Source organism: Frieseomelitta varia, unplaced genomic scaffold (genome assembly GCF_011392965.1).
Source record: "Frieseomelitta varia isolate USP_RPSP 00005682 unplaced genomic scaffold, Fvar_1.2 scaffold_468, whole genome shotgun sequence".
Taxonomy (NCBI): Eukaryota; Metazoa; Arthropoda; class Insecta; order Hymenoptera; family Apidae; genus Frieseomelitta; species Frieseomelitta varia.
Genome location: NW_025110221.1, coordinates 253,508 through 279,767, shown reverse-complemented (window position 1 = coordinate 279,767; position 26,260 = coordinate 253,508). Strand labels below are relative to the sequence as shown.

General features: G+C 33.0%; 1 protein-coding gene and 1 long non-coding RNA gene across 9 annotated transcripts in view; one reads left to right on the top strand and one right to left on the bottom strand.

The window, feature by feature from the left end:
- The window catches only part of LOC122532735 (kinesin-like protein KIF13A), a 104,996-nt gene that overhangs the window by 6,949 nt on the left and 71,787 nt on the right, over positions 1-26,260 (bottom strand). For all 8 annotated transcript variants that reach the window (XM_043661769.1, XM_043661771.1, XM_043661765.1 and 5 more), the window contains exons 3-9: positions 7,913-8,076; positions 5,633-5,901; positions 3,374-3,621; positions 2,360-2,477; positions 1,622-1,834; positions 577-840; positions 107-356 (exon numbers count right to left, since the gene is read on the bottom strand). In XM_043661769.1, the coding sequence (XP_043517704.1) occupies positions 107-356; positions 577-840; positions 1,622-1,834; positions 2,360-2,477; positions 3,374-3,621; positions 5,633-5,901; positions 7,913-8,076 (1,526 nt within the window). The remainder of the gene's footprint in view (positions 1-106; positions 357-576; positions 841-1,621; positions 1,835-2,359; positions 2,478-3,373; positions 3,622-5,632; positions 5,902-7,912; positions 8,077-26,260) is intronic.
- On the top strand, positions 5,900-7,350 carry LOC122532743. Its single transcript, XR_006307562.1, has 3 exons — positions 5,900-6,189; positions 6,283-6,359; positions 7,320-7,350. It is a non-coding gene; the product is annotated as an uncharacterized LOC122532743 (long non-coding RNA).

Sequence of the window (26,260 nt, the reverse complement as noted above, 5' to 3'; positions counted from 1 at the left end):
ACGCATACATATATATATACATACATACAGTCTCCGCAGGACGTCGTCGTGCATCGATCACAAAGAATTCAATCAACCTGATATCCATTGAGAGCCTTGATGTTACCTGTTGCGCTTCTGGGGCAATTCACCCGAAAGAAATGATGATTTCCCCAGACAATCCTGTCGCCGTGCAACAACGGCGTTTTCTCCACCACCTGAGTGCCATTCACGAAACACCTAGCACCGTTTAATGGCGTCATGTAGAGGCCGGTCTCCTCTATCGTGATGACACAGTGCTCAGGTAGAATACCAAGCCCGTGCAGTTGAATGTCTTGCTCCGTCTTTGCCGAACGTCCGCCGACCAAGGTCCTCTCCTAGATTTTTTTTTTTTTTAACAATGAGCATAACGTTTTATTGCCAGATTCTAATTATAATGAAATTTTAATCATCTAATATTGAAATATTTTAGATTAAGTTAATCTAATATTAAAATTCTGATATTTGTGATATAACAGTACTTTAATAATAATAAAATTCTGCAAATTAAATAGAAACGATAGACACTTTTTAATACTCAAAATTTTAAGAAGATACCTTCAGGTAATAAACTAGCAGCTCATTCAAGCTTGGATCGTCGTTCAAATTAACGAGGTAATACTTGTTCTTCTCCACTTGGATACCGGAAGCCTGAACGCTTATCCCCATTTTCTCCAAAGCTTGCTGCCTCTCGTGTTGCAGTTTCTCCGTTTCCACTAATTTCTCCTCCCACGTCTGCGACATCACTTTCATTAACCGTTCCGATTCCGACAGCTTCTCCGTTATGTCTGTGCGTTGCTGACCCACTATCGATCCCTGTCCCTAGAGTCCGGCGGAGGAATGAGAAGAGAATAGCTTTAATGCAGTCCAAGAACCAATTATAACAAACCATGAATGAATTTGCTTGCTAAATACTGAACGAATTCGAATGGAATTTGGAAGTACGAAGAGTAGTTTGAGAAACTGGCACCAAAATCAATTATTGAAACAGTTGGAAGCTTCGAACGACGAACATGAGGTACCCAGGAAAGCCCTTGCCATTTTTTTCACTGTGAAAACACATGAATTTATTCGTCGAAATATGAACTTTCGTGTTTCATAACTTTCATCCAATGGTTCAATAACTTATAAATGTTGTTCTTCTAGTTTCATCGTGGAAGAATCTTGACACTTCTTCTTTCATTATTGTCCCAGACTCGGAAACAGGTGAAAATCTATTTGTGAAAAGGGACATGATCTCCCATTAAGAGTCATTTTTACCACACAAAGTCAACAAAGAGAATCTGAAAAAGTGAAGAGTTCTCTTTCCAACTTTCTCACGATAAATGTGCTAGCAGTAATGGTTTTTCTCACTTCTAAACGTTCATTGTTAATCAGAAAAAATCTCTAGAATTGTGATCGGCAAGAACTTCTCTAAGTACCTGATGATTTTTCACTGTCTGTCTTTCTTACAATTTTGGCAAAATGTCAAATGTCTGATGAGAAGGCTAACGTCGCTAATTGCGAGATTTGATTCGTTTCGAGTCTTTAGGGGACGCAGTGTTTGTCTGTCGGTCCAATATGCGATTAATATGCCAACGTTAACGAGTCCTAATCATCTTACAGTTGCGTGTAATAGCATCTCCTTCAACGTTTCCACTTCCTGCCTCAATTCCCGAATGATCCTCGCGTTTGGATCCTCGTTGACTACCGCGTGATTAACGATTCTCTTGGCTCTGTCCGCGTATCGCAGAGTTGAAAGCGTCTCCTCGTAATTATCCGCCGCGGGAGATATCGTTGCTACCATTACGGTCTTGCTGTTCCCGCCGAGGTTGTCCTGCAATTAAAATACATAATTATATAAACGGAACAATTACTTTTTAAATTCTATATTCTTTTCTTATTTTTATTTCTATTATTTCTTCTTATTTTATTTATTTAAATAATTCTAGAATTTTCTTATTTTTATTTCTCAAATCTTTAAATTTTAAATTTTATATTTCCCAGGATTTTTGACAAATGTAGGAAATAAAGATTTGAATTTACAGTTTAGTAAATATTTTTTTTTATTTCTTCTTAATTGTGCACTTAAGGAATTATGTAAAGCGTACTTTTTAATAAAGTCAGAAAAATCAATTTTCCAAAAATTGCATATTCTGTTCTCGATACTATGGAATATTTTAGAAAATAATTAACTTAGAACGTTTTTTTTTTTCATTGGCACCTAAAGATAACATTTCATTTTTCACTTTTTTTTTTAACGAAATGTAATTTCATTTCTAAAACAATTCTTTAATTTTCCTCATTTTGCAGACACTGCAAAAGTACAATACAAATAGTTAAAATCTGTTAAATATATTACCTTCAACAGCCACGTCAAAACGGAGTCCCTGTACGGCACGAATTTGTCCTTATTCTTATTACTTCCGGAATTCTGATCCGCTAGCTTCGAAATGACTAGACCCAACGTCGTTAGGGATCTGCAAACATTTGTCTCGTTTTTATCTCGTGATCCATCACTTAACAGAGTTATTAAAAAAAAAAAAAAAAGGAAGATCAGATCAATTAAACTGATTACTTTTTCACATATGTTGATACGTGGCAATTCTAACTTGTTGCACAGGGCGCTTTTAACTTTATTAAAAGAGAAAGAAAACAAAGGACTTCTCATACATTTTACAACTACGTCAATTTAATTATCCGGCTGTGTAGTAAATTCGCTCGCCACTCGACGTTACATTTTTCTGGGTGTTAGAAACGTGTATTATAGAAAAATTGTTGATTTATGTCACCAGCAGTGGGTAATATCTTAAGATACTTTTTTATTTTTAACTCTGCAAACTAGGTCGTTAATGTCCTCAGTGAAATTTCACTCGCGAGTTTCTTGTAGGAAATTCTTATTCTTTTTTTAAAGATGAACTTTCTAAACATTTGAGTTATGATATACATTTGATTGTATCTTTGTGTATATATTTTTTTCACTCGCGATTTTCTTGAAGCAAATTTTTAGTCTTCTTTTAAACAAGAACCTTCTAAACATTTAATTTATATAATATATATACACATTTGATTACTATATATATATATATTTGATTGATTACAATTGGTTTTATAATACAACAGAGGCTTGGTTAAAGTAATTCAAAATTTTCCATTTTCTTGCAAGCTTAGAGGAATAAAGAAATTAATCTTTTCTTCTTCAGTATTCATTTATTTTGTAGACGATGAAATTTTTCAACTGCAAGTGTGTATTCATGGTCAAATAAACAAATTTGTGTCCTCTGCCCTGATAAACTTATAATAGTAAAAAAAAAGATCAGTGCATATTCAATTGTTCAAAGATCTTAGACTACACTTTTTGCAATTAATACTTTACTTGTTAATATTGCTTCCTTCTTTAAGCCTATCGCCCACTGCCCCAGTTTTCACAGCCCTTTCGCTCCCTGCCAAATCCACCAGGCTCATCCGCGAGACCTTCTCGCCGCTGACGCCGCTCTTCGAGTCCGTCAACGTCTGCGTCAGGATGACGGAGAACACCGCGTGCGACCGTGAACTCTCCGAGTTCATGTTCGTCGCCGCCACCGTCCTCGACTTGTTCCCCTCCGCCATCAGATTGTCGATGTCCTGGAAACGAAAGAACGTTACCAACTCTCCTCACAAAGCTCCGGTTCGACGATATCATAGATCACTCGAGCGACTCGGTGAAAGGTAGGTAATTTCCACACTACGGTGTATGGAAAAGTTGAGAAAACTTTTGGGTAATTCTGTTGGGAAATTCAGCTGATTCCAGGGAGGAACGTTGAGCTTAATGGCCGTAATGGAATGGTAGCTGGCGAGCGTGATGCAATGAGAGATTCTTGGATGGTTCCTGGGGAATTGGAAGATTTACTCGACGTTTGCTTGTTACTGCACGTTTGCTCCTTTTCTTTTACAATAAATCCTGAATGTCTATTGGGGAACGCGGACTGATCTTTTTCTTCTTTCCTTTCATCTTGTTTCGCCCTTTCTGGCTTTTTGACCTTTCAACTGGGGAGGTATACTCAAAAGCGTATTCCGCGACGAACGAATTACGACGAGTTAACTCGTCGTACCCGCGGTGAATACGAAGCGGTACAATTTGCATTTCACGCGAAACGAAAGTTATCGTGATACGCCAGCATGATACAACGAAACAAGATTTAAATTTATATGCGTTTTTTTATTAAAATTAATTATCCAAAACTACTCGTTTGCCCTCAGATATGCTACATTTTGATTAAAAAAAAAAACTGTTAAATTTAATCTTTTATTTATATTTAATTTTTATCAAATATATTACAATTAATATAATGTATAATTTAAGTAATTACTATCATGGAATTGTCAGATTAAATAACAAATTTCTCTAATAAGAAGATTAAAAGTGTTATTACATATCATTCCATTTCAATGATTATAATATATGTATATATATTTATGTATATATAATATATTATAACTGTATTGTAAAATAAATATAAATATATTGTATGTATGTATTATATTACAGGTATATATTGTAATATATTTAACATAAATTAAATGTAAATAAAATACCATAATTATACTAATATAGTAGAGCATCTAATGCCAGTTTATTATTCGATCCATCTTCTTGCCCGTTGAAGAAGTATTTTCCAATGACGAGTCAACTCGTCATTCCCAGTTTAAAAAAAGTGAAGAGCACAGAGAATCGATTCAATTTATACCAAGGAAAAAAAGGATGATATTAAAACAAAATGATCCCCTTCCTCCAAAAAAAAAAGCTGGTATCATCGTGTTCACAGTCGATGAAACAAATTGAAACTTATCACGCGTTACTGGTATGCACGAAACGTGTTTGTTGCATAAAAGAGGTAACCGCTACCTTCGCATACACATTAAACGACCTGATTTTACTTTCTAAAAGTAAGGATCGTATGTCATTATATACATTCATTCGTGTAATGTTCGTGCTCGTTGCTCGAGCGATCAGTAAAAGTTATTCGATCGGTTCAATCAACTTGGAAAACAGACAGACGTGTACATGTGTAATCGTGACTTCGTCCTTTGTCGGATTAATAACGAGACAACTACGTTGTTAAAAGATTGTCAATTACTGACAAAATATTCTTATAATCTAATGCATACATTCTATAATACTTGAAAATAAAAGTCATACTCTTGTTTTTTTTTATATACGAGCAAACAGGATTAGCAATATTACCCGGTGTACCGGTACTTGAGAATTTAGAAATAGATGGTAACTTTTGAAAATTTAAACAGACTGTTTCCTCTTCTGGAAAATTTGGAGGGCTCGTCGACCGAGGAAGAGACGTTTAATTAAATACACGAAATTCCCCGTTCTCCGATTTAATTGCAGATGATGGTGCATTATTACGGAAATGAAATCGTCGATGCACCCAGCAATGACAGATATTGATCATAACAGCTTCAGTTTTGGAGCTGAGCCAGCTAGCTTAGGCGATGAAACAAGGCGACGATGATGAAAACGACGTGATTTGTTAAACTGGACAAATAACAAATGGTATTAGCACAAAAGAAAAAGAAAAGGAAGAAAATCATAGACACTAAAAAAAAAAAAAAAATTAAAATAAAAGATCAAAAGTATGTTTACCTGAAAGGACGTGACAGCGAGCTGACTAAGTCCGTCGACGTACGGTCCCAGGACATTGTGCTCCCTAACCTTCAGCGACTGTTTGTTCGGCTTCGGGTCGAGTAGATCGTGCACCTTCTCGTTGTAGATCTCCATGTACGAGACTTCGACTTTGTAGGTGAGCTCCGAGCTCTGTTGCTTCGCGATCATGTCGAAGAGGTTGTCGCACAGCCGTGGTATAATACCTTTGTTCTCGCCGCTTCCCATCATCGTGTACGATTTCCCGGACCCTTTGAACAAAAAGAAATTCGTTCTCCAATTAACTTCGACTCGCGACTGTTAATCGCTTTTATTTTCCTAGATTCTTTTTAATGCGTCTTAACCTTGACTATCATCTTCAAAGTCTCTTAAGGATCACTCTTGCGCGATGACAACTTCAGTTTGACTCTTGATCGCGATATATATCGATAACGATCGATTTGACTGTTAACCGTCGGCGGCCATGTTTGTTTGTTTCGTCGCGCGCGTAACAGTCCTGTTCGACTGAAATCTTTTTGCAAAAGGAATCGCATAACGAGGTACGAATGCAAACTTTATTAATATTATTACTTGTAATTTTGGTTACGTATAGAAAATCGATCGACGATTATTGTTACGTTCGTACATTTCAGGAAAATAGTATTCAATAAGAGTGGTTCGTAACATAACCTGTCTATGCATCTTCGTGTTTCTCGAGATCACTGTCACGGTAAATACTCTTGATTAATGTTATATATTTATTTCATACATTGTTATTGTTGAATATACAATTGTTTATTATTATTGTCAAACAATCGTTTATTTATTCAGCGAAGCATATATGCATATAGATTTGAGTTAGGAAATAATAATTTAACGTGGTTTAACCTCTTGCGCTGGAATGACGTGCGAATTTTTTGTCCCAAATTGCAACATTTTCTCAGTTTTAAGTATATTTAAGTATAACCCAAAATAAATAATAAATTTATTACTTCTCGATAATTTCTATCCAGTGATATCACACCGACGAGTTCAAAAAGCGACGAATTATTGTATACGGTTCGGTCACTCGTTATGGTCCGCGAACCAGTTACCAGCGCAATAGGTTGTGTGGCTTGGGATCAGAAAAATTGAAGATTTGTTATTGGTTTATTGATCAGTGCGTATATATGTGTGTGACTGAAACTCTTAATCCTTTCGCTACGATGATCCTCACCACATGTGTATGTACACACTGATCGAATCATTTTTCGAGTGCATTGATCTATTTTGAAATAGAACTTTTTTCTAATTTCCTGGTAACATTTTGACGAGGATCTAGAACGTTAGAATCTTGGTGATACAGTTATTTCACTTTTGTTTTGGCAAGATAAGAAACAATCCCTAATTTTTAAGGAGAATTTACGACCTCCTCCCTCCTGGGGAGACTCGTTCAGCCAACGAGTTATGGAAATTAAGTAATTAAGCGAGGGTCGACATCTAGACCTTATCACGCTGGAGTCAAGGATAAATTATAAATATTGTAATATTACAAATATTAGAAATTTATAATTAATACAAATATAAATATAATAAATATTATAAATAGCACAAATATTATAATATTATAAATGTTGTAAAGTGAAAGATAAATGAAAAAATATTATAAATATTGTAAAAATTCGTTAAGTTCTATTTTTTTTTTTTTTAGGAAGATAGTGAGTTTAACTATCGATTAGAAATAAAACACACTTCACCGTTTCAACTTCTAAATCTCCTCGACTGCACGGCTCTTAAAGAAACCCCTAAGACTCGGACGATCAACAGCGAATCATCCTTCGACAGATTTAACCTCCAATTGACACCATTGTTTCCTCGCGCCTTAACAGGTTTACCCTCACGTCGCTGTCTACAACTTCTTGTCTCGCAAGACAAGTGCAAGTAGTTATTCCATCCAAGCTGTAAGCGCTTGAGAGGATGACCGGAAGGGAGATTAAATCCGATTGATCGATGACAAACGATGGCAACTAAGTGAAAGAAGACGCAAGAGTCTTTAGAAGTGCATAATCTTGTTCCTTCTTATTCTTTTTAACGCCCTTCGTCCCGACGCGAGAGCGTGGGATCGGGCGTTTCTGGAGAGAAAGGGGATCGCTCGTGGGTCAATGTCTCTGCCATCACCAATTCGGTACAAATAACGCGAATGTTTTTCAGTCCACGCGAAATGTTAAAGAATATATTCTCGCGATTTAAGGGAGAGCGTTAACTACTTTTTGTAGCGTGATAGTGTGTTGTTAAACGTCTTACCGGTTTGGCCGTAGGCGAAAATGCAAGCGTTGTAGCCTTGGAACGCATTGTCCAAAATGTCCCGGCCCAGGGCGTCGAACACCACGTCCTGGCTGGCGAAATTCTCGCCGGCCGGGTCCAGGGAATAGAAACAGTGATCGAACGCGAACGTCTTTGGTTTGCTCCTGCAACAGCCAAACATGCCAAAAACTCATTACATTGCCATATGTTTCAAGCGTTGCCGAGGTTTTTTTCTGAGAATTAAAGAGCTAAAATATAACGCCTCCAATATACTATGGACAATGTTAATATTTTGTTTTAATTATATTACATTTAATATTAATATTAATTTAATATTCAATATTAATATTTTATTAAACTGCTATGGACAATATTAATGTTTTACTTTAATTATATTACATTTAATAGTAATATTTTATTAAATTACTATGGACAATTTATTCATAAATACGAAAAAAAGAAAAAAAAAATATTCCCAAAAGCTCTCTGTGTGAGAAAATCGACGATAAGTTTTTTTTTAACCAACTAAACATTATAATATAATGAAATTTGAGAAAATAAGAATATAAACTTTGTACATGAAGGTTACAGTCTTTGAGGCCGGGATATCTGGCTTAGCAATTATTATGCCGACTTTTAGGGGCAAGAATAATTTGTATTTGCCCCGAGGTTCTTGATAAGTTTAATCCTTTGGGGGTAAACGATGTTACAAGTAATAATTACGTATATTCCTCGATGTTTGTCATCAACTCACGAGCTCCTGGGATTTCGTCGGTGAAAAAAGCTACTTTCGTATTGATTTGCAACCCTTTCGATGCCAGAAATGTTCTCGATATTAAATCCAGACTTTTCCCGCTTCCCTTGGGAGTGAAACCGTCAGTGAGACGAGAAATTATTTCGTCAAAGATATTCGAACAATCACGAACGACGTGCTTTTTCTTTTTAGATATTTCAATTCATATCCCGCTTTACGTTCTGTAGGAACTTTTAATTTTCATAATATCAGCATTATACAATATTTATTTGGTGCAGCTATTTTTAAACAAAACAATTTATAAAATAATTTCACGTTAAATTTGTGAAATATAATCGTTAACGTAATCGTACTTACATCGTAACGATTTTCTTCAAGTGAGTGAATTTTTTAATACTTCCTTTCAGAGTGACAGCACACTTATGTTTATGTGACAGAATATTTTTCTAATTTCCCTAGATACACGAACTCTCTACATTACCTTCTGGGATTTTTTACTTTTTTTTTTTTTTTATCACTAGTGGTAATTACAGGTTTCTGTTTTCTGAAATTTCATAATCTCCATAAATGATTGTCAAATCCGGGCGTTTTTCTTGTAATTGTTTGAATATTAAATAAATGTTGCAAAAAAAAGAAAATAAATAGGATCTCGGTCGATACTCTCGCAATATCGAAGGGATTCGAAGACAGAGCGCGCGAAACGAGGGAAATTACGTCGCTTCGAGGTTAGGATCCTTCGTTGTGTATGACGGAATAACTAGGAGGGTGGGGAGGGGGCGAAGGAATTTCCTATATCGGGCGGGAAATACGAAGGAAGATTCGTTCCATTGGAAAACAAAAACGATTTCCTCTCGTCCTGGATATATCACAGCCACGCGAAACGTCGAAAAAGGCACCGTGAGTTGAAAACGAGCGGCGTCCCACGCATCGACCCGCTATTGATTTTCTGTCGCGTTTCCACCGCGGTTAATCAGTTTCCAGCGGGTTCTCCTGATCCCGAGAGTAACTGGAACGCCACGACGAGTCGTTACAGAGACCCGTGACTTCCAATGAAGTTCGTCGCGAAGAAATTTTTCCTGACTCGTCAGACGATTTTTCTCTTTCTCTCTTTTTAACACCAAGAACCACTAATTTACGATTTTTGTTAGACAATTGTTTAAATTTATTAGACGTGAATTATAAATTATATAAATTATAAATTATATATTATATAAATTATAAATTATAAAATATAAATTATAAATTATATTAGCCTAATTAAATTTATAATTTATAAATTATATAAATTATATTAGCCTAATTTATAGACGTAAAATTTATAGACGTAAAATAGTATATTTTTAAAGATTTAAATAATGTAAATAAAAGTTAAAAATTAAAATATAAATAAAAAGTTTCTATTACAAAGTTTCTTTAATTTTTTGGTTTTAATGTCTCTAATGAAAATTTTACGCTTTAATCCCCCCACTCTTTCGGGTCTGTATCCCCTCCACCGCGTCATTCCCCCCACTTTAGCTCTGGCTTAGCTGAGTTAACACCAGAACTACACTCCAAAGTGGTCAAAATGACCGATTTATAATCTTAGAAAATTCTAACGAAAAAATTCTAACCTCAGTGTTCAAGGTTCAATGGAACAGTGAAAATAATTCGATAAAATTCTAACCAAAGTTCAATTAAAAAATGGTTTCAGGAACTTGTTGGAGAAAGAAAATTTCAATCTTCAAATTCACCGAGAAAAATTTTTCAACATTTTTACGTGTGTTTAAATTTTGTAATTTTCGAAAAAAATATCTTCGTTACATGGTATAAAATCATCTTAAAAAAAAAAAAAAATAGTCGAAAATAGGGGCTTCACGCTTTGAAAATTTTTTTTCTTTTGCAAAATTGTATCAACTGAAATTGTCGATAATTTTCTGTAAACTGTAATTGATATTTGGCTACGCTCTTCACTGTCTACGCGTACAAATGTACAAATTATGCAAACAATGCTCGAAATTCCCAAGTATTTGCCAAGGTACACCGTGTACCGATTACGCTGGCTTTCGGGCGGCATATTAACGTTTAAACCTGAAGTTAGACGATCGTTATTGTTATTGCATTTGCAACAAAGCTCGTGCCGGCAATCGCGATATTTCCATTGTTCCTGTTGTTCCACTTTCAGTACTACGCCGCAGCTTGCAGCAGCAAATATTAATAATGCAAGGACGTCAAATTTACGGCAACGAGAGAACCAACAAGATATTTCTTTATTTACGAGTTTATGATCCGATGTGAATAAGCAATGTTTATAAAACGTAGAAAAACGTGAAATCCTCGGAGATTTCACTTACCGGAAGCGGGCTTGAATCTTATTAACATTACTTGGCTTAACAAACTTACATCAGTGATGAACGAAAATATAAAATTCTTTAGTATAAAATTAGTATAAAAATTCTTTAGTGCAAAAATTTAGTATAAAAATTCTTTAGTATAAAAATTTAATATAAAAATTCTTTAGTACAAAATTAGTATAAAAATTTAGTGTAAAAATTCTTTAGTATAAAAGTTTAGTACAAAAATTCTTTAGTGTAAAAGTTTAATATAAAAATTCTTTAGTATAAAAATTTAGTATAAAAATTCTTTAGTACAAAATTAGTATAAAAATTTAGTGTAAAAATTCTTTAGTATAAAAGTTTAGTACAAAAATTCTTTAGTGTAAAAGTTTAATATAAAAATTCTTTAGTATAAAAATTTAGTATAAAAATTCTTTAGTACAAAATTAGTATAAAAATTTAGTGTAAAAATTCTTTAGTATAAAAGTTTAGTACAAAAATTCTTTAGTGTAAAAGTTTAGTATAAAAATTCTTTAGTATAAAAATTTTTTAGTATAAAAATTTAGTATAAAAATTATTTAGTACAAAATTAGTATAAAAATTTAGTATAAAAATTTTGAAAAATTCCACAGCCAAAAATTCACAGCTTCTTGGAAATTTTTGCGAAATTTTACTCAGTTTAACAAATTTATATACCAGTGAGGAAGAAAAGATACAAGATTCTTAATGCAAAATTTCCAAAACCGACGAAACGATCTCTCTGAAAACTTGGCGAGACGGATAAACGGCGAGAGGCGATCGTCGACGCGATTTCCACTCTGGAAACGATCACAATCGATCCGGAAAGTTCGTGAACTCGGGAGAAGAGAGAAGAGGGATACGATAAAAGTTTTCTCGATCGGCCTGTAAACGTGCCAGGAGACGAGTGTCTGCTCTCGACTCTCGCCAACAACTAGAATCCATCGCCGATCCCATCGCCAGCTGCAGCCATTTAACGACCCCTTCGATCCAAACAACAATGGTGCTGCAGCACCACCGACGCACGACTGATTTGCATAATCGCGCGCGGGATACACGGCCGTTTCCGTGTCCGGCGTTCTATTAAAATCCGCCGCGATGGAAAACTTTCCGAATAATAACTAACAATAAAATGTTTCTCTGCGCCGCAGAGACGCCGTTCAATGCGGAGATTTGCTTCCCAGAAATTTACGCGGATTTATTTATTTTTTTCTTAGATCGTTCTTAAGGGTGTTATATATATATAATTATTCGAGAATGCAATGGAAAGAAGAATTTCCCTGACAAATTCCCTGAAGACAACCCTTGGGAGCAAGAGTCTTCCGAGAAGTCTTTTGAAAACAACCTCTGAGAAACGAGAATCTTCTGAAAACCTCCCCCGAGAATAAAAATTCTCTAGAAACTTCCCCTGAATATTTCACCTGAGAACAAAGATTCCCTAAAGAGTCCTCTGAAATGTCTCCAGAGAACAAAAATCCCCGGGAAACTTTCGCAGAAAACAATCCTTCAGAACAAAAGTCCTGAAAATTTGTCCTGAAAACAACCCCCGAGAATAAAAATTCTCTAGAAACTTCCCCTGAATATTTCACCAGAAAACAAAAATTCCCTAAAGAGTCCTCTGAAATGTCTCCAGAGAACAAAAATCCCCGGGAAACTTTCGCAGAAAACAATCCCTGAGAATAAACGTCCTCTAGAAATTTCCCCTGAATATTTCACCACAAAACAAAAATTCCCTAAAGAATCTTCTGAAATGTCTCCAGAGAACAAAAATCCCCGGGAAACTTTCGCAGAAAACAATCTTTCAGAACAAAAGTCCTGAAAACAACCCTCGAGAATAAAAACTCTCTAGAAACTTCCCCTGAATATTTCACCTGAGAACAAAAATTCCCTAAAGAGTCCTCTGAAATGTCTCCAGAGAACAAAAATCCCCGGGAAACTTTCGCAGAAAACAATCCCTGAGAATAAACGTCCTCTAGAAATTTCCCCTGAATATTTCACCAGAAAACAAAAATTCCCTAAAGAGTTCTCTGAAATGTCTCCAGAGAACAAAAATCCCCGGGAAACTTTCGCAGAAAACAGTCTCTGAGAACAAAAATTCTGAACATTTGCCCTGAAAACAATCCCCGAGAACAAAAATTCCCTGAGAACAAAAGTCCCCTGAAGACAACTCTTGAGAGCCAAAGTCCCTAGAAAAGCCACCTGAAAATAAATCCTGAAGGCTTAGAGATCACAACCACTCAAAGATTGAGAGTAATCTCAAACACCTAATCTAAATCTAAACAGAATAATCTGATTAATAATCAACGTGCAATCAGAATATCAATCATGATTGCATTTATTATATAATAGTTTATAGAGTAATCGTTGATTATGAATGAAAGGAAGTAATCATTAATCGTAAAATGGTTATACTTTTGCATACGATTGTATCGGTATTGTTACAGCAATGTGACACGTTACAGACATTATAATAAAATATAAACTGATCAGTTAATGATTTAGAAGTTACTGATTAACGAATTACAAAGATCACTAATTAATTTACGAATATACTTGTCATGGAAAGATAGCCTTTTCACTGTTGCAATAAAAATCTACACTTGCTGTTGAAAGTAAAATTCTGATAAAACAGGAAACATTCCAAATTTTAACACGTTTCAGAATACTTTTAAGAAGATTGTTATTAATTATAGTTACATACAATTCTTTATGGAACAACAAATATTTACAATAAATTCGTAATAAACTGATTTAAAAAGAAACAGAAACAAGCGGAAAATTTTCTCGTTTTATTGTAATTTATTCCACTTGCCCCTTGACTTTGTCGAGTATACCCCTTCTCTCTCAGCGGCTTCAAAATAATTGCACGTTCTCAGAATGAAATAAAACACTTCAAGTGTTAACTCGATCAATGATTATAACCACTATCAGAGACTATTATTTAATAATCAAATCATTCAATAATAAAGATTGTTATTTAATAATTGGTAACAGAAATGAATACACAGAAGGTGATCGTTTCTGACTTTCAGACTTCATCAAAAATTACAATCTTCGTTCACCCTTCTTCAAAAGATATTCCCTCCCCCTGTCTCTATTAAACCACCCTTTTTTCAACCCTTCGCGACAAGGTGGACACACGTTTCTCGGTACACTATCGTAGGAAACAGACCTGTTCTCTTCCCTTCTCGTCGAGTCCTTCTCGATGCAAGCAAGCTTCGGTGATCCCGCTCGTTGAGGATGTCAGCCTGGACGTTCACCCGTGCCGAAAAATCAGAAATCGCGGGAAACACTTGGCACTGGCGAATTAGGCCGACCTCGAGTCACACAGAGCCAGAGAAAGAAAGAAAGAGAGAGATTGGTTCTCGCGTATTCTAGCACGCTGCGGAGAGCCGCGAGCCTGTGTGTGCGAGGACAGTCGTAGGCCGCTCGATAGTCCCCGTTTTAATCGAGACCGAGCCCCCTCGAGCTGGCCGGCTGGCCATCGCGTGACAAAACCCCTTTCCACGCGGATCTATTGGGTGTGTGAACAGAATTCGTCTTCCCGATGAAATGGAAGGTTTTGTTATCATTTTGTAGAGCCAGAGGCGAAGAATTTCCACACGCTGTTCACTAACAATCGTGAACTTACCTTATTTTCCTTCGAAATGATTCACCACTATTGTTCTATACTCTAATTTTTTTAAATTTAAATTTAAAAAAGAAAGGAAATATTTTGTACGTACAAAATGGACAAAATTCGCAAAGGGAAATTTAAAAAAAGAAGAAAGAAACTCTCCCTAATTTTCTTTAATAGTCCAGGATTGTCGATAACTGAATCGAAATCAAGATTCACCACTATTATTCTATACTCCAATTTTTAAATTTAAATTTAAAAAAGAAAGGAAATATTTCGTACGTATAAAATAGACAAAATTCTCAAAGGGAAATTAAAAAAAAGAAAGTCTCCCTAATTTTCTTCAATATTAGCAGTCCAGGATTGTCGATAACTGAATCGAAATATCCCAAGATTCACCACTATTATTCTATACTCCAATTTTTAAATTTAAATTTAAAAAAGAAAGGAAATATTTCGTGCGTATAAAATAGACAAAATTCTCAAAGGGAAATTAAAAAAAAGAGTCTCCCTAATTTTCTTCAATATTAGCAGTCCAGGATTGTCAATAACTGAATCGAAATATCCCAAGATTCACCACTATCATTCTATGCTCCAATTTTTAAATTTAAATTTAAAAAACAAAGGAAATATTTCGTACGTATAAAATAAACAAAATTCTCAAAGGGAAATTAAAAAAAAAAAAAAAGAAAGAAACTCTCCCTAATTTTCTTCAATATTAGCAGTCCAGGGTTGTCGATAACTGAATCAAAATATCCCAAGATTCACCACTATTATTCTATGCTCCAATTTTTAAATTTAAATTTAAAAAAGAAAGAAAATATTTCGTACGTATAAAATAGACAAAATTCTCAAAGGGAAATTAAAAAAAAAAAGGAAAGAAATTCTCCCTAAATTTCTTTAATTTTAGCAGTTCAGGATTGTCGATAACTGAATCGAAATCCCCCAACATTCACCACTATTATTCTATGCTCCAATTTTTAAATTTAAATTTAAAAAAGAAAGGAAATATTTTGTACGTATAAAATAGACAAAATTCTCAAAGGGAAATTAAACAAAAAAAGAAAGGAAATTCTCCCTAAATTTCTTTAATTTTAGCAGTTCAGGATTGTGAGCCCTCAGAGGTGGCGAAGTGGCGGCCCTTGCCCCTCCCACTTTTTTGACCGCTAGCGCTATCCCCTCCACTGTTTCGATCTCTCCACTGTGTTGAGAGCGTCGCAGCTACACAATACTCACGTTAGTTATATATATATGTATAGATTGTTTTCTGTAGCTGCTAAAGTTTCTACTTTTTTTTTTTTTTTAATTTTTCTTTGCAAAATTTTATCTATGTTGTACATGAAAAATATTTACATTTTCTTTAAATTTAAAAATTAGAGTATTGAATAATAGTGGTGAAACTTGGGTGATAGACGTGAATGTTATCAATGTGAGGTTTCTGTGATTTTCTGGACGCACGTAGAAATACAAGCTTCTTAACATAGGTGAGCTCTGAGAAGATGCGATAGATGAGAAGGGAGCGCTAAAATAAAATTCTGCATTTACAGCAGAACTGCGACGAAAGCTGGGAGAACGTCGATCAGAATGGTACTTTTAAACATGAGGGAACCTCAGCCACAGTGAACTGGACAAAGTTTTACGATACACTTCTACACGAAGTCCACATATTTTTTTTTATTGGAAATCGAGCAATTTAGAAAATTCCGTTACTTTGGAAGTCGAGAATTTAGGAAAATTCGCCAGCTTGAAAATCGAGAATTTAGGAAAATTAGTTATTTCGAAAGTCGAGAATTTAGAAAAATTCATTACCTTGAAAATCGAGAGAAATTTAGAAAAATTTGCCTACCTTGAGAGTCGAGGGATTTAGAAAATATTCGCTGCCTCGAAAGTGGAGAGTTCAGAAAAGAATTCATCACCTTGCAAAAACAAGAACACGCGAATACGTATGTAATGGAAAAAAGTGAATCCGATTTTTTACCGACACCCTGTGTGCACTGTACGTAGAAATAACAGGCTGGTAGATATAGGCGAGGCTGTAACGACCTTCGACACGCAAGCCTCTGCGGTGGTCAGAGCGTCAGTAGTAAGGGTATACAGGTGGTCAGGCAGTGGAACTGGGTTACAACGGTTGGCATAAACGCTCGCGTTCGCGACTTGACGTCTGGCAACCACTATTCGAGAACTCGCTATCGCCGCTTGGATTTTTACGGCCGTCCCTCTTCGACATTCCGGCCAAACCTCCGAGCTTTACCAATTCGTTTTTCAAGTGTTGCGATGAAAAAAATTTCATTTCTCTTTTCTTATTATTTCTTATTATTATTATTTCTTGTTAATTTATTCTTAATAAAATAAAATAGTAAATGTAAATAAATAATAATAATATAGTAATGTAAACAATAACATAGTAAATGTAAATTAATAAAATTAAATAAATAGTAAATAATTAATACATATAGTAAATGTAAATAAATAAAATAAAAATAATTAAATATAGTAAACATAGTAAATAATTAATAAATATAGTATAATAAATAAATGTAAATAAATAAAATGAAAATAATGAAATAAATATAGTAAACATAGTAAATAATTAATATAGTATAATATAGTATAATAAATAAATGTAAATAAATAAAATAAAAATAATGAAATAAACATAGTAAACATAGTAAATAATTAATAAATACAGTATAATAAATAAATGTAGATAAATAAAATGAAAATAATTAAATAAACATAGAAAACATAAGTAAATAATTAATAAATATAGTATAATAAATGAATGTAAATAAATAAAATAAAAATAATTAAATAAACATAGTAAATAATTAATGAATATAGTATAATAAATAAATGTAGATAAATAAAATAAAAATAATTAAATAAACATAGCAAACATAGTAAATAATTAATGAATATAGTATAATAAATAAATGTAAATAAGTATAGTATAATAAATGAATGTAAATAAATAAAATAAAAATAATTAAATAAACATAGTAAACATAGTAAATAATTAATGAATATAATATAATAAATAAATGTAGATAAACAAAATAAAAATAATGAAATAAACATAGCAAACATAGTAAATAATTAATGAATATAGTATAATAAATAAATGTAAATAAGTATAGTATAATAAATAATTGTGAATAAATAAAATAAAAATTTAAAAAGTTGAAATACTTTCGAAGTATTTTGACAGCTTCTCGAGGAATTACCGAGAAACTGCAAGGTACGACCCCTTTGTTAAAAGATTATCGGAAGGAGTGGCGGGTTTCGTTTTATCGGGTAGTAGAAATTGAACGGGTTCGAGAGGAAGGGAGAAGGTATCGAGCAGCGTTACGTTTAATATCAGGGCCTTTAAATTTCGTGGCGTGTAGAAGCATGGAAATAACTGATTCCTGCGCGAGATTTCCCTCTCTTACTCTCTCTCTCTCTCTCTCTCTCTCTCCGAGCGTTCGACAATTCCGTGCGTTTACACAGTCTTCAGAGAATAAATACGATCGGGAAAAGCGATCGAGGCGAAAGCGGCAACTCGCGCCAAGTTTCAACCCTTGATCGTGGCTGCAAATATACATATATTCGACGATGGAAAAGAATAAAGAGAAGAAACGAGCTCGACGGTGTAAAAAAAAAAGGGGGGGGGGGGAATAAAATTTAACGTCCGAATCTTCGCTCGCGAGCGGATCGATTTTAAAACATACAGAGATATAAAAATATAGGGAATTAAAGAGACAAGATTCTGAAAATGAAAAACCGAGATCTCTCTGGAATTTCGATTGCTTTTCGAAACTAATTTTTAGAAACGACATTCTAATTCTAACAGAGGGAACGAACAGTTTCGTATTCGAGCTTAAAATAAAAGAAACGAACGTTAAAAAAGAAAATTCTAAATTTGAGAGAAAAGACGAATATTTTATTTTTAATAAAAATAGAACAGTTCATTCAATTTATTATCTTTTGAACGGATGTTAAAAGAAAAAGTTGTAAATTTAGGAGAAGGAATTCTTCCTGAAACGAATCTTGAAAGGGAAAAAATTCCAAATTCGGGGGAAGAAGTTTTTTTTCCCCGAAACGAATATCAAAAAAGAAAAAAAATCCTAAATTTAGAGACGGATTTACTCTCGCTAGAATGACGTTTATTACTTCTTAATAATTTCCATCCGGTGATATATCGTACCGGCGAGTTTCGAAAGCGACGAATATTTGCTGTATTACGGCCCGGTCACTCGTTATGGTCCGCGCGACGGTGTTAAAACGAACATTAAAAGGAAAAATTCTAAATACGAAAGGAAGAGTAAACTTCCTAATGGTGGAAAGTTTGTTTTCGATTGCAGTGCATTGCTTCACATCTTCATCCCTCCTCCTCCTCCCCTTCCCCCCTTCTTATTTTCATCGAAATTTTCAATTTCCCTCGCTACGCCGCGCCAAGTGTAAAAACGTTCGCTTGAACTTCGCTGGAGAAGAACGAGAGGTCGAGGGGAGGGGGGATCGACTGACTGCCGATGAAACGGATTATCCAGGATCGGGGCGGGGGAGGGAAGAAGGATGGATGCAAAAGGGTGAAGCGCTGCAGGCGGCGCACAGGCGGATGTGCACGGGGAACCGGTGAATCGGGCCTTTAACGAAGGTAAACTTAATTAAGGCAGTTGTCGCTCTGGCACGGCGCAGTCTGCGTGGGTCGAGCCAATAAATCGGGGATATTTCGCTTCATAGTAATGTACCGATGCGACGACGCGCTGACCCTTGGCCAGGGCGATTCGAAGCGCTGCTTATACTTCGCGACGATGCCATAAGAAGACACGGATGATGCAAGTTCACTTGTTCATACGAATTGAGAATATTTAAGGGGGCTGGCGTTTGAACTAGCTAAAATATAATTTATTATATTATATTATATTGTACAACTATATTGAATTTAATATTTTTTTAAATAAATTATATTTAAATAAATTATAAATTATATTCTATGTAATAAATTTGAGCAATATTCTCGATACACAATCAGCTGTAAATGTGTTAAATTCGATTAGTAATAGTAATTAATTAAAATCTTTAAAGGAAGTTTTCTTTTCAGGTTGATTTAGAATATTATTTTTTTTTATGTTAATTTAGGATTATTTTACATTATTATTTTTTTTTTAGGTTAATTTAGTATATATATTTTTTTAATAATATTATTATTGTGGGAATATTTAGGAATATTATTTTAATTATTTATAGGAATATTAGGAATATTATTATAATTTATTATATTATTTTAATTATTATAGGGATATTAAGAATATTATTATAATTTATTATAATATCATTTAAGAATATTACTTTTTTTAGGTTAATCTAGAATTATTTTATATTATTATTTTTTTTAGGTTAATTTTTTTAATAATATTATTATTCAGGAATATTAACGATATTATTATAATTTATTATAATATTGTTTAGGAACATTATTTTTTTTTTAAATATTGATATGGCCCGCGATTAAACTGCAATGTGCTAAAAATTGCTTTTTCGACAATTGAATTAATTTCACAATTTGATAATTAAACTTGAAAAAAAAACTGAAATCGATATATGTTCGATATGTATAACGAGACCTCACTCGAACTTACCCTGAAATTGATCTCAAATACCAATTTAGTTGAAAAAAATCTTATTATAATTATTCCAGAAATTTTCGTCGAGATTTTATCGAGAATATTATCGGCCAATGAAAACGTAAAACGAGGTGAAACCACTTGAAACGCGAGTTAAAAAAACCGAAATCACGGTCCGCGGAAACAAGAGATTTTCAGCAATGGATTCGCAATCGTATTGTTTTATACGACGAGTCGTAGAAACTGGCTTCGATGGACGAAGCGATAGTTACATGTCCCTGAAATATGTTTCCATCGACCGACGCCGTGGCCGCGATACAACTCCTCCAAACGTTCATCCTTTATTCATCAGAATTTGAAACATTAAAAATCTGGTCTGGGCTGGCCGGTGGTCTGCTTGTCTCGTTTCATGACGTCACACTTGTGTACGATAAGATATACTTGTATGATAAGCTATACCTTAAATAGACTGTTTTGCTACTGTATTCCTCATAAGTTGAATGTTGGGGATTATTTTAGGGGAATATCGTTCTTTGTGTTTGAGAAAATTATTTAGAAAATTGTATAATATTACATATATAATAAGTATAAGTAGATAGTAGATAGTATTAGTAATAGTCTGTAAGTGGAGAGTAGATAGTATAAAGTATAAGTAGAAAATTATACAATAGTATAATACAATACAATAATACTAGTATAATACTATAATATTAATATAATATTAATATATATTATAATACTAGTAGTATAATTAGTACTATTAATACTGGTAGTAATATTTAATATAAATAGATAGTATTATACAAGTGTAAATAGAAATTTATATAATAGTATAATACTAATATAATATTATAATATTAATAGTAATGTTTATTATAAGTAAATAATAGATAGCATCATATAAATATAAATAGAAAATTATACAATAGTATAATACAGTATTATAATACTAGGATAATACTATAATACTATAATATAATATTATAATACTAGTAGTATAATTACTATTAATACTAGTAGTAATATTTAGTATAAGTAGATAGTAGATAGTATCATATAAGTAGAAAATTGTACAATAGTAGAATATAATACTATAATATTAGTAGTAATATTTAGTATAAGTAGATAATAAATATTATTAGTAATAATAATAGTAAGTAATAGTAATAGTCTTTGCTATAAGTTTCTGTTTCTCACAAAAAATTCGACTTTCATTTGCACAGAAGAAAAATGCAGTTACTTTTTGATCGATCAAATATAATATAGTACAATTACAATATATTAGTATATAATTATACTATAAATAGTTATACAGAAGTATGTAATTATATAACAGTCCATGAACGAGAGAGATTTAAAGAGCTAAGAGTTAAAAAAAGAAAGAAAACGTAGGAAGGAGAGTATCTCTAAACTTGAAACCTGAATAATAATTTTCTGTTTCGAGCCGCTCCTACTTTTGGATAAGATTTGTTATCTTTTCCAACAAACTGAATATTATGCCGAGTTGTTTCATTTTCCCGGTAACAAATACCAGAGATTACCGCCGTAATTGTAAATCACTAGCAATCGCGTAAGCTGTTTAAGCTTCAGGTGAATACAGATTCCGAGCATCGATGAATGAATAATACAGAAGGGAGTTTAGATTTGTCATTTATTCAAAATCAAGATCGGATGTGATCTATCATTTTGTCTCTGATTTGTTTTACTGCTAGTTTCCAAATGAGTGGAGATACGTCTGAAAAATTGGCTTCATAATCATGATATAACATACTATTATTATAGTATATGTATATTCCTTTAGTGTAATGTATTGTTAAAGTATACTATTAAATATTATAATATTATAGTCCATTATATATTACTTTAGTGTTAATTTTGTATAGTATACAATATATATTATTTGGTATTAAAGTATACTATTAAGTATATTAAGTATACTATAAACTATATTAAATATATTAAGTATACTATTATTGGTATATTATATTATATTATATTATATTATATTACTTATAGTATTAATTTTATAGTGTACCATATATTACTTCAGTATTAATTTTGTACAGTATACTATATATATTACTTTAATATTAAAGTATACTATATATTACTTTAGTATTAATTTTAGTGTACCATATATTACTTCAGTATTAATTTTGTACAGTATACTATATATATTACTTTAGTATTAAAGTATACTATATATTACTTTAATATTAATAGTGTATTATATATTACTTTACTATTAATTTACTTTTTATTAAATTTATTTAAATTTATTAAATTACTAGTACTTCAACAATAACACTTTAGTACTAATTTATACTACACAGCGTTACATATTATTAATCTATACTGTAATATTTTATCAACATGTTCAAGTTTCATTTTCACTTCACTTTGAAGACTGGCTAAGATACTTATCAACGATACGCCGAAACAATAAGCGCATAATAAGCCTGGCCTAGAATTCTGAACGAAGCGAAGACACTTGAAACACTCCTCGAGTCGTTCGAATTAAAATAAAAGGAGAGAAAGAAGAAAAGGTGGGACAAGCTGCAACGCGGTAGACACGGAGAAACCAAAATTAAACGGATTACACGGATAATAGAGGCAGGAGACACAGCAACGAATATTCGTTCTTTTGTTCAGCGAATAAATGGAATATAAGACGAACAGGTGACGCAAACGCCGTTCACCATCGCAGTAATTGCGCTGTTTGAACAACGTGCGCGCAACGTTGCTCGCGTTAATTGCTCGTACCTGGATGCGCCCTCTGCACTTCCAATTGCTCGTACGAACAAACAAACATCGAATATGATGTACAAGCGGAAAAGCCAAGTGGAAAGTGCTTTCGCGTGTCTTTCGTTTGCGAGTTAACGAGCGTTATCACGAGAGAGGGAGCAGCATCGACGAAACACGACGACCTGGCAGCTTCCGGAATGACGCTTAACGAATCGCATCCCCCCTCCTTTTTTTCCTTCGTGCGATATTCTTGATATGAATATCGAGGCTTTGGATTTCGAAAAATTTCACATTGTCTATATTGTAGGTAATAAATTCGCAAATGTATCGTTTTGTATTCATAAGAAAAGTATTTCATCACGAGTATAATGTAATTGTAAATATTTATATATTGGGTGATCGATTAAATTTACAAATTTTTTTACCGAATTCGTATCGAAAAATTATCTGTACTGTGGGTAATAAATTTGCGACTGTGTCATTTTGTACTTGTAAAAGAATATTTTATTACAAGCAAGTATAATTGTAAATCAAATCGAAAGATTTCCCGAGGAATCAACTACAACTGAAAGTATAGTTCTCATGTGTCTTTGTTGGTACGAAGTTTCTTCCGTGTGTGATCATCAGGTTTAAGTTAGGTTTAGGTTCGTCTAATGACGAATCATTTATAAATATATAAACATACATTATATATAAATATATGAACATGTAAAATTTGGGACTGTGACACGCACATACTTACTGTTATATCAAAAATATCAGAGATATTAGATATCATATTGTATTAAAATATAAATATAAAATATATTACATAAATTATATATTTTAATATTACATATATATATATATATATATATATTAAATATCAGATATATTACATAAATTATATATTTAATATTAAATTATATTAATATTAAATATATATATATTTTTAATATTAAATATTAAATATATATATATATATTAAATATTTATATTTATTAAATATTAAATATATATATTGAATTTTAATATTAAATTTTAATATTAAATATATATTGAAATATTATATTAAAATATAAATATAAAATATTACATAAATTGTATATTTTAATATTAAATATATATATTGACATATTATATTAAAATATAAACATAAAATAATACATAAATTATATATTTTAATATTAAATATATATATATTAAAATATAAATATCAGATATATTACATAAATTATATATTTTAATATTAAATATACATATTGAAATATTATATTAAAATATAAATATAAAATATATTACATAAATTATATATTTTAATATTAAATATATATATTAAAATATAAATATCAGATATATTATATAAATATATAAACATGTGAAAGTATTCGACTGGAAAATTAAAATTAATGTTCGACAATATTAATCAAAATTCGATGAGTTTTCAATTGAAAACTAGGAATAAATATAAAATTCAGTACGACGCAACAGTAAACAGAATGACAAATTTAACAGATTATTGCAAGCTCAACACAGGTAGCACTGTGCAACAAAGAACAGGCGTAGATATTCTCTGCAGTCTCGGTCTAGTGCTTGCAGAACTGCAAGGTGATACACATTACGATTATATACGTAACGCTACTGGCCTTGATGCCAATTATATCATTTATTTATACCGAACAACCCTAAGTGGTTCGAACGTGTCACGTCCTAATAAAATAATATAAATCAATCGCTCAATGGTTGAATAATTGCCGAATAGCGATCGATGAACGCATATTACGAAAGTTATAATCGAGTTAGGGGCGATCAGTCGATCGTCAATGATCAACGAATGGAATTATTCAATATTCGTGATTAAATCTGATCAAGCTGAGTAATTGATCCAACTCTGTATCGTCCAGACAGAATCACTCTCGAGTTATTACTTCACACTTCGTTTTTCGAGAAAAAAAAAAAAAAAAGAAAAGAGGAAAAGAACGAAGCAGCTTAACCTGGCAAGTGCTACTTACTTACAGACGTGGTAAAGTGAATGTTCTGGGGAATCTTTACGAACTAATTTCAAATTTACGAGGCTGAAATACAGCGCTGAAATACAGAGATTACCATCACTCTCAACAATAGCATCTTTTTATGAGTGAACGTCGAAGAAGAGAAGAAGGATAAAGGAAGCAAGCGTGACACGGCCAGGGGCACGTTAATTGAACAGTCAATTACCAAACGGTAATTAAATCGTCCGAGATCTCTGCCGAGTGATCTCGCTTTTTACACTCGACTCGTGAATTTGCCCGTCACGCGAGAGAAGAGATTCTCTATTTGTATACAGCGTCATTATTATTTATATAGTATTTACATAATACTTCTAACATATGTCAAACAGTATTATTATCGTTGTGTGTTGATGGGTCGCCTCGTTTATATTCATTTCACCGACTGATCGATTCTAACATTCATCACAGCGATATCGATAATAAATGTCGAAAAGTGTCGAGTTCTATGCCGAGACGTACGTCAACGAAATATGGAATTTTGAATGAACACTGGAAATCAATATCAGAAATCCCAGTAATATCAACAACAAACGTCGATGCTCGTACGAAAAACGTCAAAATTATTACGCTTAATATGACATGATATAACATAGGACGAGCCAGAAATCACTTCCTACTAAAATAAATCCGGAATTTTTAATTTAAAATCAATGAAATTAGTTTTTTTTCTTATATTTTGTTGTTTCATTTAAAAAAAACACACACACACACACACAAAAGAAGATCGTCCATTTTCAACGAGCACAGTCCCGAAGACAAACGTGCGAATAAACACAAACGATGGACAATGAGTTGGAGAAAACTCTTTGACGAAGACAATGGCTCGTTTGCGTGGAAGCGATAGGAAAAAGGAAAAAAAAAAAAAAAATAAAAGAACGTGGTTTCACAAACGCCAGAGCGCCCCCGGATAAGGGAGGCTTTCTCAAGGAAGACGTTCTCAAAGAATCGCCGGTTCTCACTTCGGTTCTGTTCCCTTCCCTTTGTCTAATATTCCCAGTTGAAAAGCTAGGCTTTCAAAGTGGTGATGATGCCCACCACTGTTTTCTTTCTCCGATGCGAACTCTGTGTCAAGCACCCGATCTCTTCGTCCGATGAAGAAGCCTCTGGCCGCGAGCCAGCCTCCCTTCCAATTTGACTAACGCCGTATGTATGTACAGGGTGTAAATTATTGTTCCAGAATTTATTTCGTCAAATTACAAAAGGTACAAACTTTCGTGTATATAAATTGACGAAATTGGTGTTTTTTTTCTTTTTTTTTTTTTTTTTT